Source organism: Triturus cristatus, chromosome 11, assembly GCF_964204655.1.
Source record: "Triturus cristatus chromosome 11, aTriCri1.1, whole genome shotgun sequence".
NCBI lineage: Eukaryota > Metazoa > Chordata > Amphibia > Caudata > Salamandridae > Triturus > Triturus cristatus.
In genome coordinates, this window is record NC_140594.1 from 884,035,036 (window position 1) to 884,053,419 (window position 18,384).

The 18,384-nt window shown below is 47.6% G+C and overlaps 1 protein-coding gene across 3 annotated transcripts in view; it reads right to left on the minus strand.

Annotated features, from left to right (window-relative positions):
* Nucleotides 1-18,384, minus strand: part of LEKR1 (leucine, glutamate and lysine rich 1) — a 775,178-nt gene that overhangs the window by 361,840 nt on the left and 394,954 nt on the right. For all 3 annotated transcript variants that reach the window (XM_085634762.1, XM_085634761.1, XM_085634764.1), the window contains one exon: nt 6,689-6,864. In XM_085634762.1, the coding sequence (XP_085490888.1) occupies nt 6,689-6,864 (176 nt within the window). The remainder of the gene's footprint in view (nt 1-6,688; nt 6,865-18,384) is intronic.

An 18,384-nucleotide genomic window follows, 5' to 3' on the forward strand; every position in this document is an offset into this window, starting at 1 on the left:
GTGATTGGAGACATGATTGGTCTGTCAGTCCTAAGGGCGCATGAAAGTGAAAGGACCTTGAATGGTGCCATTTGTTGGTGTGAGTGTTTTAACTTGTTGGGCCCACAGCTGGCAGCGGGAATGGTTTTCTGTGTGTATCACCTGAAAAGCATGTGAATGACTTGTAATGTAGTTGGTGCCTTGTCGTGACTTTACAGCTCATGAGCTGTGAGTCTCAGATTCAATATTCTGAAATTATAATTAGCTTATTAACAATAGTAGTATGTGTTGTAATACTTGTCTTTTCGGACTTTCACTGCCAGGGTGTACATTGTCTCTAGGGAAAACATACCAACCCTAAATATTTTTGTAAACTAGACACCATGGGACTCCAGGGCAGTATTCTTCACAAAGATCCCACACGCTTTTATTACCCAGAAGCCCTTGCAAACCTCAAACATTGGCTAAAAACACATTTGCTTCATATTTTTTGTGAGTAAATATTAAGGCTGGGTGGATAATTCCGCTCCGCCACAGATGTTTGCAGAGTTTTAAAACTCAAGTGCAAAAGTTTCCCAAAACTCCTCAATCGCAGCGGAATGGAGTAGCATTTACCTTTGGTGTCCTGCTCCTGTGGCTCCACTTGCCTTGGGCTGCGCTGCTCTGCCGCTCTAGTTGACTTAATTAACAGGAAACCAGGAAAAACTGCAGTGTGCATGGAGCACTGCGCCTTCACGCAGTACAACATGCGTACTCAATCAATCAATCAAGGAATTTGTAAAGCGCACTACATACCCGTGAGGGTCTCAAGGCGCTGGGGGGGGGAGCTGCTACTGATCGAAAAGCCAGGTCTTGAGTAGTCTTCTGAAGGCCAGCAGGTCTTGGGTCTGTCGTAGGTTGGTGGGGAGGGTGTTCCAGGTCTTGGCGGCGAGGTGGGAGAAGGATCTGCCGCCGGCGGTCGTTTTCTGGATGCGTGGGACCGTGGCGAGGCTGGCTGAGCGGAGGCTGCGGGTGGGGGTGTAGAAGCTGAGTCGTCTGTTGAGGTATGCTGGTCCGGCGTTGTGTAGGGCTTTGTGTGCGTGGATGAGTAGTTTGAAGGTTATCCTCTTGTTGACGGGGGCCAGTGTAGGTCTCTCAGGTGGGAGGTGATTTGGCTGCGTCGGGGAATGTCGAGGACCAGTCGTGCCGCGGCGTTCTGGATGCGTTGCAGCCGTCTTAGGAGTTTGGTTGTTGCTCCTACGCAGAGGGCCTTTCCGTAGTCCAGCCTGCTGGTGACGAGGGCCTGGGTGATGGTTTTTCTCGTTTCGGAGGGGATCCACTTGAAGATCCTGCGGAGCATTCGGAGGGTGTTGAAGCAGGATGTGGAGATGGCGTTGACCTGCTTGGTCATGGAGAGGGTGGAGTCGAGGATGACCCCCAGGTTGCGAGCGTGGTCGGTGGGTGCTGGGGCTGTTCCCAGCGAGGTAGGCCACCAGGAGTCGTCCCAGGCTGAGGGGGTGGAGCCGAGGATGAGGACCTCCGTCTTGTCAGAATTCAGTTTCAGCCTACTCTCCTTCATCCATTCGGCGATGGCCTTCATTCCCCTGTGGAGGTTGGCTTTGGCGGTGAGAGGGTTTTCGGTGAGGGAGATGATCAGCTGGGTGTCGTCGGCGTAGGAGATGATGTTGAGGTTGTGCAGTCGGGCGACTTGGGCGAGTGGAGCCATGTAGATATTGAACAGTGTCGGGCTGAGAGAGGATCCTTCTGGTACGCCGCAGATGATCTTGGTGGTCTTGGAGTGGAAGGGTGGGAGGCGGATGCTCTGGGTTCTGCCGGAGAGGAAGGATGTGGTCCAGGCCAGGGCCTCCTCTTGGATTCCGGCGTCGTGGAGGCGGGCTGTTAGGGTGCGGTGGCAGACCGTGTCGAAGGCGGCTGAAAGGTCCAGAAGGATGAGGGCAGCTGTTTCTCCTTTGTCCATCAGGGTCCTGATGTCGTCGGTGGCGGCGATGAGGGCAGTTTCGGTGCTGTGGTTGCTTCGGAAGCCGGACTGGGATGGGTCCAGGATGCTGTTGTCTTCGAGGTATCGGATCAGTTGTCTGTTGATGATTTTCTCTACAGCTTTCACCGGGAACGGGAGCAGGGAGATGGGCCGGAAATTCTTGAGGTCCTTGGGGTCTGCCTTGGGTTTCTTCAGTAAGGCGTTGATCTCGGCGTGCTTCCAGCTCTCCGGGAAGGTTGCCGTCTCGAAGGAGATGTTGATCGCTTTCCGGAGATGGGGGGCGATGGCTGGGCTGGCTTTGCACTGCAGTTCTTCCTGGTTTCCTGTTAATTCATTCCAGAGCGGCAGAGCAGCGCAGCGGAAGACAAGTGGAACCGCAGGAGCAGGACACCTCGGGACTAGGAAGAAACCAAGGTAAGTTTCCTGGCCAGCACTACTGCAGTGCAGGCCTTACACTATGCGGGAGGAGGGGGGGCTGGGGGATGGGGGGTTTAGCAGGAGGGCTGCAGGGGGCCAGGGGTTTTAGCAGAAGGGCAGGCCACGGATTTAGCAGGGGGGTGCGGAGGGATACGGGGATGGTATGTGACTCCGCCAACCACAGTACTGCGTGGAATTTCACTGCGTTTTGTAGTAACTCTGTGAAATTCCACAGAGTACTACTGCGCCAGCTCCGCCCAGGGTTAGTAAATATACTGGAAACTGCAAGGACCCACAAATGTCCTACCATCCAAAGCTCCCACGTCTCCCCATGAAAATGGTACCTCAATTGGGTGGGTCGGCATAGCACCGATGACAGAAAAGGAACTAAAACACAATGCGGAGAGATCAAATTTTCCTATTAAAAATGACCTGATGTGGCAACGCAGGTAGCTGTAGTATTTGGGCCTGGGTTCGGCAGCTACCCAGGGAGACCTACCAAACCCAGACATTTCTGAAAACTGGACACCTAGAGGAGTCCAGGGTGGTGTACCTTGCATGGTTCCTGCAATGTTTTCTTACCCACAATGCCCTCCAAACCTCAAAATGTGCCTAAACTTGCACATTTTCTTACACACCTGTGACGTAAAGTTCCGGAATTTGCAGAAATCTACAAATTTCTGCCCAACCAGTGTATCTCCATTTATCCTGACAATACAATACCCCAGTTGTGTAGCTGGGCCTAGTTCCTGCATCAGGAACAGATTAAATCATGGTCATTGGGAGTCCTCCTTTCTGAAAACTGCAAAGGTATTCTGTCTGATAGAAGGCTGTGTGGGTGGATGGGAGGGAGTTCCATTGCTCCCTGTGAATGGCTAGTTTTTATTGTAAGAAAGACCTAGGACCTGATTTAGAACTTGGCAGACAGCTTACTTGGTCACAACGGTGACAGATATTCCGTCCTTCGAAATATAAATCCCATGGAATATATTGGGATTTAGATTTCGGCGGACGGGATATCCGTCGCTGTTTTGATAGAGTAACCCATCCACCGAGTTCTAAATCAGGGCCCTAGTCTATCCTCCGAGGGAAACAGAATGCACCTGAAATGGTCAATTTTGGCCAATTATTGCAGTATTACAGGATGAAAGATTGTATATACAATACAGCCCAACTTAAATATACTCCTAGCTGTAATGAGAAGCTGGTCAATGGTAACTGGAACTGAAGTAATGAGGTCAAAACTTTGAGTTCCTGAGTCTAACCACAGTGCATGAACAACAGCCTTCAATGGTACCAGGTGAAATCTGCTGACACATGTCAGCAGTGTGATATCATAATCAATCTCAGTTCGTACAAGGGAGGGACGTCATAAATTAAGACAAGTGATTTTTTTCAGGATAAAGTCTGATTTTACTAACAGACCTGGAATAAAAGGCTGAAGAGCAAGTTCAGATGCTTACCGATGCTAACTCATCTGGAAATAAAAGACCCTGTACATAAAAATCTTTAAAGCAGAGATGCAAACCCAGGGGAAATACCTGAGCAAAAGCTAAAAACTCAAAAAGAAACTGCAAGGCATTCAGAACGCCTCTGCCAGACTTATCCTGGACATCCCCCGCCAAAGCCACATCGCCAGTCACCTGAGTGACCTCCACTGGCTTCTGATCAACAAAAGAATCACCTTCAAGCTCCTCACGCATGCCTACAAAGCCGTCCACAACACCGGACCCGAATACCGCAACCACCGCCTCTCCTTCGACACACTGACCAGACATCTTCGCTCCACCCATCTGGCCTGGGCCACTATCTCATGGAGCTGCAAGACCTCGGCTGGAGGAAGATCCTCCTCCTTACTTGCTGCAAAGACCTGGAACGCCCTTCCTCTGCATCTAAAGTAATCACAGTCACTGCCTCAATTCAGGAAGACCTCAAGACCTGCCTCTTCGACTGAACTGCAGAATACCCCCCATGTCCCCCTACCCCCAGCGTCATGGGATTGTTACGGGTGATTATTCGCACTCTACAAGAACCCTGATTGATTGACATGTGTTTTACCTTTTTTCCTGGAAGGAACATCCTTTTAACATGTTCTTTTTCAATCTAAAATATGTGTTTCTCATGTATAGATTGTCAATCTGCCACCAGTTCAACCCACAGCCAAACTTCGATACAAAGTTCTCAGCCTGAGTGACAAGCCCAAAAGGGGCAGCAAAAAAGTATGAGCATTTAAAACACAGAAAAAACCATGAACTAAGGTGTTGCACAATCAGTTTCCTTATAAAAGGTTGTATTCACTGTTGCAATGAGCTGGTTTATTTTTCTTCTCATAAAAAGAATTTCATGCAAACTATTACACCTAGGGCAAGATGTATGAATACAAGGTTGCAAAATACTGTAGCAAACTGTGACCAGCATTTTTGTGGCCATTAAGGATTCTTACCATCCAACATATGCACTAATAGGTTGGTTGTTAAAACTCCGAATTGTAGTGGGTCGGAAATCGAACTACCTTATGAAAATTGATGAGGCAGGTCGCAAATTGTACGATTAAATGCCATCACAACGATGGTTGCCTGCTGAGGTCAGCGGTCACCGGACCTGGGATCGTATTTCAATAGAGTCAACTTTTTTTAATGCAGTCCGGATTCCTTTGAAAGTAGCCCTTTTCCCGCAATGAAGCCTGGCTACGTTTAAAAAGGAGATTTTACCTCTTTTTTTTGGTGTTCGCTTTAGATTAAATGCAGGGGCGGCTCCTCTGCTAAGGCGGAGGAGCGCCAACCCACTGCTCTTTGTACAGGAAAAAGAATACGATAATAACTTAGGGGCTCATTATGATGTCGAAAGGCCCGCCACCACAAGCAATGCGGTGGCGGGCCCTTCGCCATCTGACTGGCAATGTCCCTCCGCCACATTACGATGGCAAGGGGAATCGTTGCGCAAGCGTGGCGGGTGCAAAGACTGCCCGCCATGCTTTCGCCACAGACAATCGTTATGATTGCCTGGCGGAGCGGATAGATGGAGGTGAATGGTGGCGGTGCCTAGCAGGCACCGTCCGCCAGATCACAATGCTGGCTTCAGCCAGCCTTTCCATGGCGGGGAAACTGCCATGGAAAGGCTGGCAGGGATTGGGGGCCCGTTGTGGGCCCCCTTGTCTTGGGGGGAGGTATTGATCCACTGGGGGGGGTACCACATGGTGCCTGCCACGCAGTGCAGGCAAATGCAAAACATGCATTTTTACAATTGTGGCAGGTGCTGCAGCGAGCAGCACCCGCCGCAATGGTAAACATGCACTATGCAACCGCCACAGTGGCAGTCGCATCGTAATTGCAAGTTCAGGACCGCCGCCATACAGGCAGGCGGTCCCAACCACTGCAACGATGGCGGGTGGACTCAGGTCTGCCTGTCATCGTAATGAGCCCCTTAGTTATTATCATTTTATTTTTCTCAGGTTCGGGGCTAGGTTAGGGCGGGGAGGGGCTGGAGGCACAAGGGGGGGAGTGGTTTGTACACTCCAAGTGTGCATGACTGTTTGGCAGGCTGTGTTGGCCCAGTCAAACAGTCATGTGCACTGTGTAAGCTCCCCACCAGGCTGCACTACACATACAATGGCCCCCAGTCCCCATCAGAGCGCCGATCCATGGCACTCAGACCAATCACAGCACTGCATTGCAGCGTTGTTATTGGCTTAAGGGAGCCAAGGAGCCAATCAGTGTTGTGATTGGCTGTGGGAAGCCTGGATGCTTCCAGGTATCAGGACTCCCAGAGAAGCAGAGGAAAAACACAGATGGCAAAAGAGGTAAGTATTTTTTTCCAATTTTATTTTGTCCCGTGCTCACCACCCCACTCTACCCTTACCACCCCCACCCTAACCCCACCCCTCGACTGTTATTATGCGCCAGCCGCTACTGATGAAATGAGCAGTGAGGCAAAATAGAAGCAGAAACCAGGCCAGAAGACAGAAGAAGAAGGTGCATGGTAAAGGAGCAGGATTCATGAAACAAAGCCAGAGAGAAAATTTGGGATTATGAGGTCAGTAAAGTAATCCTCATATCCCAAAATAGGCTATGCATGCAAAATGTGCTTTGTTAATAAGACCTGCAGATAAAAGCATCTATGAGGTGTAGGAGGGGTTTCAGTGGAGGAGTATGTGATAGGTGTTTGCTGCTTTGGGAAAAAAGAAATGTACAGGTCTGTAAAATGGCTGAAGATGAGGATCGCTAAGAACTAAAAGGGTATGAGTTTATATCAAAATTAAAAGTAAGGTAAAAAAAAATAGGCTTGCATCACACTAGAAACAGCCTGATGACCCACCTGTTATTGCTGCTTTGGCTGCATCTTCAACTTCAACAACAAGTTTCCTTTTCATTGTTGCCCAGTTTTCAAAAATGTAAAGCACCTCTTTTCTGACTGCTATCATCTCCGATTTGGCAAAGTGAAGTAATGGCAATGTCTTGTTCAAGACTATATGCTGGCGGGTTATTCTCTCTCTGGAAAAGAATAAAAATGCTCAAAATATTCATCAATCTTTAAGTTAGTTGGCAAAACAGATCTTTTTATAATTCTATTTTACAACTCTACTAGAAAGATGATTCTTCTAGAGATTGACCCATTACAGCGCATGCATGGCTTTGATATCAATTATTGTAGTATTTGTTGCTTAGGGCCTGATTACGAGTTTGTCACAGTTGCGCCAGTTACCTGCCGGCACAGCTGCTCCAAACCCACGCGAGGACCGGCCGCCGTATTACGAGTTGAACTCGTGTACAGCAAACAGTCCTTCTACTTTTCCATGGTGGTGCCTAGAAAACAGGCACCGCAATGGGAATGGCAAAAAAGTTCCAGCACGGCATGGGCGGAGATGTCCATGCCGTGCTGGAACTTTGGGGGTATAAAGACAGCGGGCACAGCTTGTCACCTCCTGAATGTATCCCCATTGCGGGGGGCCCTTTGTTCCTGCACCTCCAGCCAACCTTTTCATGGTGGTTCTCCTGCCATGAAATGGCTGGCGGTGCAGGAACTTGTAATATACTCAGCAGGACTGTGTTAGACCCCCTGATCATGTTGCATTGTGGCGCATCTCCCCCACTGCCTGGGAACGACTGTTCACTGGTGCAGCCGATGGTCCTCCGCTGCAACGACTTTTCAAGTCATAATATGGCAGACAGGCCATCACCACAGTGAGTCTGATCGCCAGACTCGTACTCAGTCCCACAAACCTGTCGCTATAGGAGCTTTCTTATCAACTCCTGAGATATTTATCATCTTCAATCAAGTGTTTTCCATATTGTCAAAGAAGATTTTTTTCTGACATTTGTGGTCATTTCCTTCTAAGGGAGACTCTCTTAAGGAAACCTACTACATGTATACTAAGGGAGGATATCCACTAGGTACCAGCCGATGTCGCCCTTTCTTCAAGCAATCAAGAAAGAAAGTTGAGAGACCTTCACAGTGTTCTGTCATTGACATTTGCTTTAGGTGGGACTGGTCTAACATTTTCAGTCAATCTCTATGTGTTCGGACGTTTCTGAACTTAACCGAGGTACCTTTGATAACATTTCGGTTTTGATGCCTATGCATGAGATATTATTTATAAATTAAAGGAAGATTTATTGTGCCTGTTTGACGGCTAGTTAATAACAAAACATAACAAAAATTGTAGACCAACTTTTTCTATACTTTCTGAAATTAACTAATCATTTGACTTCCTGATTTGTATCTCATTTTCTGATAGTAGCCATGAAATTAAGGAACACTATTTATTTATTTATTTGAACATTTTTATATAGCGCTGGCTGGACCCAAAGGTATCGGAGTTACAGGTTACATAGATACATCAGTAGAAACAATAAATCACGTTAGGATCAGCGGGTTACATGTAACATAGCTGCATCATTTGAGTCAAAGAAACACGGGGGGGGGGGGGAGGAAAACATAGACGGGGAGACTAGGAAAACAATGTCAAATGACCGGTTATAACTGACACGGATAATTCACTGAAACACAGCACTTTATTAATTGCATCAGAGTTCTACAAAGCTTTCAAAACATGGTATTATGACACTGCATTGAGAAAGGAAGTCTGCGGAAATCTACATATTGTACTATATGATATTATCAGTATTAATTGTATCAAGTTAAGTCAGATTAATATATAATGATTTAATGGATTGTTTTTATTAGGCGCACAACTGTTGGAGGCATTTATGGCATAGAGCACCTGCCCCAGCCAATTTAAGTAGCTGCCTACTAATAAGTAAACACCATAACATGGTTTTCAACAGTAAAAAGAACAATTCACAGTAGAATAGGAGTCACTATGAATCAACTGTCCAGTCATAGGGACTAACCCTTGTCATTTTCCTTATTACAAGTGACAAGGAGCATACATTTCAAATTTATTTCTGATAACTGTGGCATCTCACTTCAAAGACTAGCCAAAAACCTAAAACCTAAATAGATGCTAAGATTGTATTAAGATGTGGCAACTGTTGGCTCGAGGTATTGACAGTAATTAAGAGGCTCTGCTGAGGGTGGTAAATGCTGCTTTATTGTTCATTATTGTGCACCGGAACCAAATGGGAGGGTGCAATCTAGAGGGGACCTGCAATTAACAGATGTTAGTTCCTGAATGCCTGTGTGCACCATTGACTCAAGCACTCATCCCACTAATCTCACGCAATAAAAATATAAACCATGGCCTTCTGTTCCTTTTTTTATTGAGAGAGAGAAAAGGGGCATAGACACACAAAAATAATTGTTATTGTACAAATCTCCCATAGCCCACAATACATGCATAACTAAAGATTTAATTTAAATACATTACAGTATATACTGAAGACAATGGAAAAATAAAGTGGCCCAAAAAAAAAATCGCTCTGCGCTCAAGCCCCAAATCGCTCCTCATAATGCCCAGAATAAAAAAGGCAAGAACTGGAGGCAAGTCTTTCTCTTACCATGTCCCACTCATATGGAATTAACTCCCTCTTGCCTTAAGGCAATGTCCGGACCGTTGGAAATTCAGGACAATTCTGAAAACTGCTCTGTTCTCAGTCTAGCCCACTGCCGTTTCTCCTGCTGCATATCCCGAGCGCTAAGATACCCTCCAGAGGGGGATTCAAGCGCTATATAAGACAATAAATCAAATAAAATCATTAAGAAACAATCAATAAAGACCATTTGAGAGTATACCAATTATCTGGATATTAGATCGAGCGGGCCTCACTGTGGAAAGAATCTCCGACTGCAGGCACAGCCTTTACTAAAAGTAGTAACGATCCAAAGTTCTAACCAGTACAAAACACAGATTACACCTTTTTTCCATATTTGCAGCTGTGGGGTAAAGCCAATCCTGTGCAATACATGATCTTGCTAAGGTAATGGCTATAAAGACAATGGAAGAAAATCTGAGGAACCCAACATATTATATGGTTAAAACCAGAATATGGTTAAATATTGCAACAATTTCCAAGTTATGTTTGTCAAGAAGTCATGCAGATTCTGAAAAAAACACAAACTTATGAAGATCATCTGCATTTGGGTACCCACAACATGGGCAATCTGAATCTGTTCTAAATATCCATTGATACAGATTATAGGGTGTAGAATACAAATGGTTTACAATTTTAAACTGTTAAAGCTCTAGATTAGATCACTTGAAAGCTATGCATTCTCAATACCAGTAGCAGATATCACAGCCCCAAGTTTCCCAGACCATTTGCGGGCAGTACTATTGAGATCATCTTTAGTAGGTCAGATATAAATAATAAAAAACCATTAATAGGGATTTTTTTTTATTGCTCCTCATTACTTCTAAAAGATCTGTGCATTCCATATTAATATTATCCGGGAATGTTTTCAAAGTAATTGCATATCTACAAATATTTGAACACCTCCTGTACCTTTCTGATTCACGTCCCTGCTTCACACTCTTACTGACGTAAGAATGCAGGAAGATAGCAATAGTTAATGCCAACATTGTAGGTATTCTGAGCAGATTAAATTTCATGCAGGTCTACTAATAGAAATTTATGACCATGCACTAAATCTGACTTTGTCATCATTGCCATATACCATGACCAAGAGCATGGGATTTGGAGTTTTTTATCCATATCAAGGCCATGGTTACAATCTGGGTCTAAAATTGTGATCCCTGTGCAAGATCGGAATTCCAATTTGTGTGATAACTATCAAACCTTGCAGTGTTGCTCTGACTAATTACAAGAGGTCAAACCTGCCAAAATCTATTGGAGAAAAGGCCCAAAAGGACAACAACAAAAAAGTAAAAACATGCAGAGTGCCTTTATGTTATAACTGTTTGGGCAGAGGGGTTCAAGTAACACAGAAAAAGAAAAAAGGGCCCCCAATTCTCCATCCCATGCCAGCTCGCATCAGGTACAGATTGCATATCACCAGACTGTTTCATATAACAATATCATGTGGTTCTTCATCCTTCATCCCTGTTTCCTATGCGGATGATACCCAACTGCTGTTATCCTTCAATAATAATTCTCCAACCACAATATCCAGTGTCTCAGAGGGCATGAAAGTGATCTCCACGTGGATGACGGACAACTACCTCCAGCTAAATGCTGATAAAACGGAGATTATGTTGTTCAGTAATGCCAAGAGATTTTGGTCCAAAGCTTGGTGGCTAGCGGACTTGGGAACTGCCCCTGTACCTAAGACGGTGGTAAAAAGCTTGGGTGTTTACTTAGATCAGACACTGTTTATGCAAGACCAAGTGGGGGCGACCTTCAGGACTTGCTTCTATGTGTTACGCTTGCTACACAGAGTCTTCTCCCTCCTTCCGCTGGCGGTACGCAAAACCTTAGTCCAGGCACTGGTTATTAGTCGCCTGGAATATTGCAATGCGCTTTTGGATGCTGCCAACGAATCTTTACTAAATAGACTACAGGTCGTACAAAACACGGCGGCGCGCTTGATTACTAATATGCCGCCTAGAATGGTCTCTCTTCCATTCCTACAGCAACTCCACTGGCTGCCCATCCACTAGAGAATCATATTCGAAGTATGTTGTACGGTCCACAAAGCCTTAAATTGCAAAGGACCTAGCTATTTAGCTCAGAAACGTATTCCTTACCAGCCCAGCAGAGTATTACGCTTGGGTATGAAAAATCTACGCACTATTCCCTGAGAAGAGAAATCGCGCTCTGGTGGCAAGGCCTTCTCTTATAGGGCTCCTTGGCTGTGGAACGCCTTACCCCTTAGGCTGAGCAGCTGTGAGGACCACTTGCGCTTAAGGAAAATCCTGAAAACTGTACTCTTTGTGGCTTAACTGTCTGTAGCCCTAGCACTGCTTGTTCGCAGCGCGGAGATACCCCGGCGGGGGTGAGTCCTGCGCTTTATAAGCTTCTAAAATAAATAAATAAATAAATTAAACAAGCACTGGCAAAGCCAACAGCGTGCTGACCATTTTTCTTTGCCTTGTTTGTACTGCCACTCTTGTGCACTTTATTTTTCTGTTTTAATTTACCGTACTAAAATGGCTGTCAGCCTTGTTGAAAAGGTAAATTAGACAAAAATCGAGTATATCGAAGAAAACCTGCCCTTAGGGAATTAGATAGGATACAGTAAGAACTGTTGTAATCCCTTGTAGAGAGCCCTCCCCACCATGGTTGCCCCTAGGTGGCATGCTTCATCATTGGGGTTCCTCTCAATCCTCTACGGATTGAGGCGTGCTGCGACTTGCGAATTACGTGGGAGCACTTTTTATTGTAGACTATGTGTAGTGCACTGATGTCGAGTGGATAGGGAAAGAAAATCTAAAAAATACCTAACTAGTTAGCCACTCTTTTATTCCCGCCCCTAGTTGGTATGGTTAAAAATCAGGGGTCGTTTACTGAGAAGAAACCTGACCTTAATGAGTCTGGTTATCTCAGTAATGTGTTTTTGTCAACATATTTCGAGCTGTTCCCCTAATAGCTCTTCATCAGGACTCCACGGGGTCCAGCCCTGTGTGTACCACTCCTAGGGAATCCTGTAATAAAGACACAAACCATGCACATCTAATGAACGCTGTATACATACTGTTCTAGTAATTAATCTGTGTCTGTAATTAGAAAGCAAAAAGATATATGAAAAACAGTGACCTGTCAGCTGTACTGGCAGGTCGTATTAGCATGATTATGCATGCAACTATCAAAATATCGCACTTGTATATTGTGGGGGCTCATATGATCTATCCTATGTGCTCAAATAGTGTGTCATGAACATAGAACACTGTAATGGGTGACACCACTCGTAAAATAGCACACGTGAAACAAGACACCATGTGGCAGTACAACATAAAACATAGAAAAGATAAAGCATGTGACGTACTTCTGTAGATGCTATATTATTGCATCATGGTCAAAGCCAGGGGTAGAGGGGCTTGTAGTCACATTCTAAAAGAGGAAGGGGGAAAAAGGTCTATATATCATGTACTCTTGTTGCTGATTGTTAGAAGGTAGTTCTGACACTATGGGCCGTCCGGATTTTTCGCTTTTTGAGCACCTAATTGTTAAGCTTTTACTGTGTGGGAGCCTCATAAGTTGGGACTCACCCACAGTGAACTCAGGATGTAAGAGACTGCATGGGGATTTTACTGGTGTTCCCCTGGCGTGACCAGGCCACTGCGCAGCAGCTGGAGTAAGGGACACCGGGCTGGTTACATGCAGACACGTGTGTACATGGAATAGGCTTTATAGGCTGAAAGAAACATGCCAGAGAAAGTCAGTGTGTTTTACTGTGTTTTCACTTCATTATTCCCCTATGGGAATGTGGGGCCCATGGCTAGATTAACTTCCGTTAGGCCTACAGATTCCAGACACGCACTTAAGTCCAATGTAGCGAATGTGAAAATAAGTATTCTGCAGAGTCCAAAGTCATATTTGTACTGCTTTTGGGTCATCCAGAACTGTCATATTTCTCTGAGCCAGCCATGACCAGACCCAGGCTGAGGGCTGACCTCAGCTGGATGGATTGATAACCTTTCTTCCACAAGTGAGGGCCTCCTCTCCACGAAGAGAAGATGGGTGGGGCTACAGGCCAATCCATCAACCGCTGTCGCTGGGTGCCAGGCACCAGGCTGCACCAAGGAGGGAAGGCAGCTTGGGGGGAAGGTGCTTCCGAGACATGTGGCAGAAACCCTGGACGACGCCATTTTGAACAAGCTCAGAGGCTGGACAAGAAGGAGGGAGCAGGGGCAGGGACGTGATGTGTCGCTGTTTGATAGGACCAACAGAGACTACCTGCCAGCCCCCTACTCAACTTTTAAAAAGTGCTTGCACAGGAAGAGAAGGTCTCTCTGGGGTGTGGTCTTCTGAGGGTGAAGGTGCTGGAGCCTGGCGCAATGGGCAGTTGGAAGGAGAGACCCCCTGACTGCCCCCAGGACCCTATCAGCATCAGAAGAAGAGCCCAGGACTGGTGCACAGAAGCAGCAGGGGCCTCTGCGCAGGGAGAGAGGCCCAGAAGGAGAGCCTAACGAAAGGCTGGCGCATGGAGCCAGTGAAGACAGCACACTGCTGAATCTACCCTCTCAGAGACCCAGAGGAGAGTGTTCCCAGTGGCTGGGGCTGGTAAAGAGGAGCATGAAGCGCCCCATGATGCCTCGCCAGGCATTTGGAAATCTGCCATTTTGGTGCTTTGTGGCCCCCAGAGGAGGGGGTCACCCACATGTGTGAAAAGGGGTGCAGGGGGGCTGCAGGAGCACCGCATTCTCCCCCAGCATAAAGAAGAACAGTCCACCCCTAAGTTTCACGGGGCATCTGAAAGAATAGCCCCTCAAGGGCTCAGCCAGCCTTTAACACCTTCTAGGCTGGAACTTATGTTCTACAGCTGAGGGTGTACTATGAAGTGCATCATGGAGTGAAGGGCTGAGTTGGGGATGTCTGCAGAAGGGCATCTCCTGGAGGTGAAGTGGTGTAATTGCACCGAAATGCATTTACTATTGGTTATTTCTTTTTAGGTGGACTGAAAGTCACATGTGTAAAGTGAAGTACCTGTGTAAGGTGATGTTAAGCTAAATGGAGTTATGTTGCTGGACCTTCCTGCTAGGGGGTCTGGCTGTATTTACGTAATCCCATGCTTTTACCTGTGATTCCTTTTAAAGTGAAGAGGCGCACTGCAGGAGAAGTGTAGTTGCCAGGAGTACTTCTTTTGAAGGGACTGTAAATCACATGTGTAAGGAGATGTCATAAGCCAAGTGGGGCTATGTTGCCAGACAGTCCTGCTAGGGTGTCTGGCTGTATATGCACAATCCTGTGATTTCATCTGGGATGCCTTTAGGGGCTGTAATTGCAATGCATTCAAATGATCAACCAAGGTGATGAGTACTGTCATTCTAAAGTGTGCGTAAACATGGATTCTTGCTGCTGCGCTTAGGTGAAGACCCCAGACTGCTAGCCCTTAAGATATAGAGGTGCATACTTTATGGTCAGTAGGAGATGCTCAGTCAGGGTCATGTGTCACCAAGGCAGGTTTACCCCTTTTTAATGCTTGTTGAGGTAATGGGGTGGGTTGCCACTGGGATGGTGCCAGTGCGCAGGGCCCTCGCTCCAGGTTATGTTCAACTAACTGCATTGGGGGCAAGTTGATGTGCATACATGGGAGTGGTGGTACTAGACCCCACCCCCCTGCGGGAGGGGTGGAGATGTTATGAAATGTCACAAAGTAATTCCAACAGCTTATGTATATTTGTAAATTGGTGCATAGTATTGAGTGGTGTGTGTGTTTAATAAATGTACTCTTACTTTTATAAAGCAAAGTACAGACTGGACAATCAATTATTGAGTGTTATTGTTGTGCAACTGCAAATGCCGATTACTAGCCCACACCACCTCCCTTGAGTAAGCCTCAGACTGCTCTGCAACGCTACCCTCTGAGAGTCAGGCGCTACAATTGGGTGTTTGGTTCCCAGTGAAGGACAAATGTAGTCATGTTATTTGTGCAGGCCTCACAGATGCTGCCTCGTTTTCCAACATTGGTGTCTAGCGGCGGGAAACATAGTATCCCATTCTGGTGTGCATTTATAGCATTTGATAAGTCCAGTTTTGCCACACATTACCTATGCAGCAATGAGCAAATGGAAGAGCGCAAGGCTCTGAGAAAGGTTCAACGTTTTGGTTATGTGAACTAAAGGTATGGGAAAGGAAAGCCTCGCGCCCATATGTGTCATGTGAAGTTATTATGGTTTAAATGTAAGCTGTATTGATATGACCGCGCTATGTTGATTATAATGTGCTAGCGGGATGGTGCTTTCCAGGAAATGATTGCATACAAATGTTCTAAGCCATATTGTACACCTTTGAACCCTAACACTACATACCCTACACCTGCATGAGCAGGGTGTCTCCTCAAGAGATAGGGACAGCAACTGATACCTACATCACAGGGGGGGTGTAGGGGTGGATTGACCGTCAAGGGGGACAGGAGAAGTAGGGGTCCTGGGAGGTTCCCGCACTTTTTAAGGGCAGGGAGGGTTTCCACACAAGGGGCCCCAGATATCCTTCCCCCATTGGAAGTTTCTTGCTAATGGCGCAGGCCAAAACCACTGGAAGGGTGGGGCAGGAGGTTTCTTTACCCCGGGTAGTAACGCCCCAGGGGTTCCCATGGTGGGGAACCCTAAGAACCTTTTCCCACAGTGGGAGGAGGGTGTGGTAAAGTTGAGCGTCCGGAAGGTCCCCCCAGGTTAACTGGTGGGGAGCAACCCAGGGGTGGCCCCTGGTAGTGGGTGGCCCCCAAGGAGGGTAGTTCTTGAGTGGTGGTGTGTAGTGGTAGCCCCTAGGTACCCTAGGTGGGCTAGGTAACTGACCCAGTGGAGATCTGAGTGGGGCCGATGTGCTCCCTAGTTCCAGGTGAAGGGTTAGTGGTGGACCCTGAGGTGTCAGGGTCGGGTGGCTGGTGACCAGTCAGGTAGGCCCTGTGGGACTTGAACCCCAGGACCAGAAGCATGGGGTGATCCCCTAGTCGAGGCAGGAGGTGGACTTCTGCCAGGTAGTACCACCCTGAACACAGGTGGGGCCTATTTTAAGTGAAGGGACCCTGTGGTTCGTGAAGGGGTGGTGCAGGCCTAGTCGGGATCTTTAGGGTCCAGGGCTGAAAGTGGTAGTACTACCCTGAAGGCAGGTGGGGCCTATCTTCAGTGAAGGGACCCTGCTCTTCATAAGGGGTGGTGCAGGCCATCCAGGGACCAGGTAGGTCCCTGGGCGGTCTCCCAAGGCGCTGCAGGGAGACCGGGGAGAGCCATGAGAGGTGGGCCTGGGTCTAGCTAACTCGGGGCCCACAGGCTCTCTAAGGGTACTCCGGGAGGAGAGCGCACCTCTCGGAGGGAAGGGTACATAGGCCCTGTTCTCGCAGCGGAGAACAAGGAAGGGGTCTAGGTTACCGGGGTAGTATCCGTGTGGAGCTACTGATGGGGGGAATGAGCTGTAGGATGTCTGATGAGGCACCCTCAGTGTTCATCCCTGGCACTGCCAGTGTGGTGGTGAGGCCGGTCTGAGATCCTATCAGGGAGCCAGGCCAGTGGCCAAAGGGTGCTTTTCTGTGTGGGGAAGCACAAGTGGCTGTGCTTTCTTTAGGGAAGACAGTCATCCCGAAAGGGTGGAGGCAGCAGAATGACCTCAGCGGCAGGCTGAGGATGAGGGTCCAGAGAGGTTGCATCTTTGGGGTGCAAGGACCAAACGGAGAGAGGGTACTGGTTGGAACAAACTCTGGAAGGGAGAAAAGCTAGTGATCCAGGGGATGGGATTTAGACCTATCACAGAAGACCGCATCGGTGCTGAGGCACTGGACCCTTGTCCGGAGAAGTGGTAGGCATAGTGTTGCATGCCCAAGGGCAAAGGTGAGCCTAGTTAGGCTGAGTCCATGTAGACCATGAGTGACCTAGAGGTATCTAACCTAGAGCCCGGAGGGTTCTTAGGGTAGTCTGGGATCCCTGTCATGGGTGGAGATTTCATGGATGGGAGGAGTAGGTGGTCTAAGCGGATAACTGGTCAGTAAGGGGGGTCTGGTCAGAACCCCTTATAACTAGTTATCGCTGACTACGGGAAGTGTACCCATTTAGAGTGGCTACTTCTTCCCTGTAGGAATCAGCTGGGCGCGGCGTGTGTTAGAAGGTGGTTCTGACACTATGGGCTGCCCGGATTTTTCGCTTTTTGAGCACCTAATTGTTGAGCTTTTACTGTGGGGGAGCCTCATAAGTTGGGACTCACCCACAGTGAACTCAGGATGTAAGAGACTGCATGGGGATTTTACTGGTGTTCCCCTGGCTTGACCAGGCCGCTGCGAAGCAGCTGGAGTAAGGGACACCGGGCTGGTTACATGCAGACACGTGTGTACATGGAATAGGCTTTATAAGCTGGAGAGAAACACGCCAGAGAAAGTCAGTGTGTTTTACTGTGTTTTCACTTCATTATTCCCCTATGGGAATGTGGGGCCCATGGCTAGATTAACTTCCGTTAGGCCTACAGATTCCAGACACGCACTTAAGTCCAATGTAGCGAATGTGAAAATAAGTATTCTGCAGAGTCCAAAGTCATATTTGTACTGCTTTTGAGTCATCCAGAACTGTCATATTTCTCTGAGCCAGCCATGACCAGACCCAGGCTGAGGGCTGACCTCAGCTGGATGGATTAATAACCTTTCTTTCACTAGCGAGGGCCTCCTCTCCACGAAGAGAAGATGGGTGGGGCTACAGGCCAATCCATCAACCGCTGTCGCTGGGTGCCAGGCACCAGGCTGCACCAAGGAGGGAAGGCAGCTTGGGGGGAAGGTGCTTCCGAGACATGTGGCAGAAACCCTGGACGCCGCCATTTTGAACAAGCTCAGAGGCTGGACAAGAAGGAGGGAGCAGGGGCAGGGGCGTGATGTGTCGCAGTTTGATAGGACCAACAGAGACTTCCTGCCATCTCCCTACTCAACTTTTAAAAAGTGCTTGCACAGGAAGAGGTCTCTCTGGGGTGTGGTCTGCTGAGGGTGAAGGTGCTGGAGCCTGGCGCAATGGGCAGTTG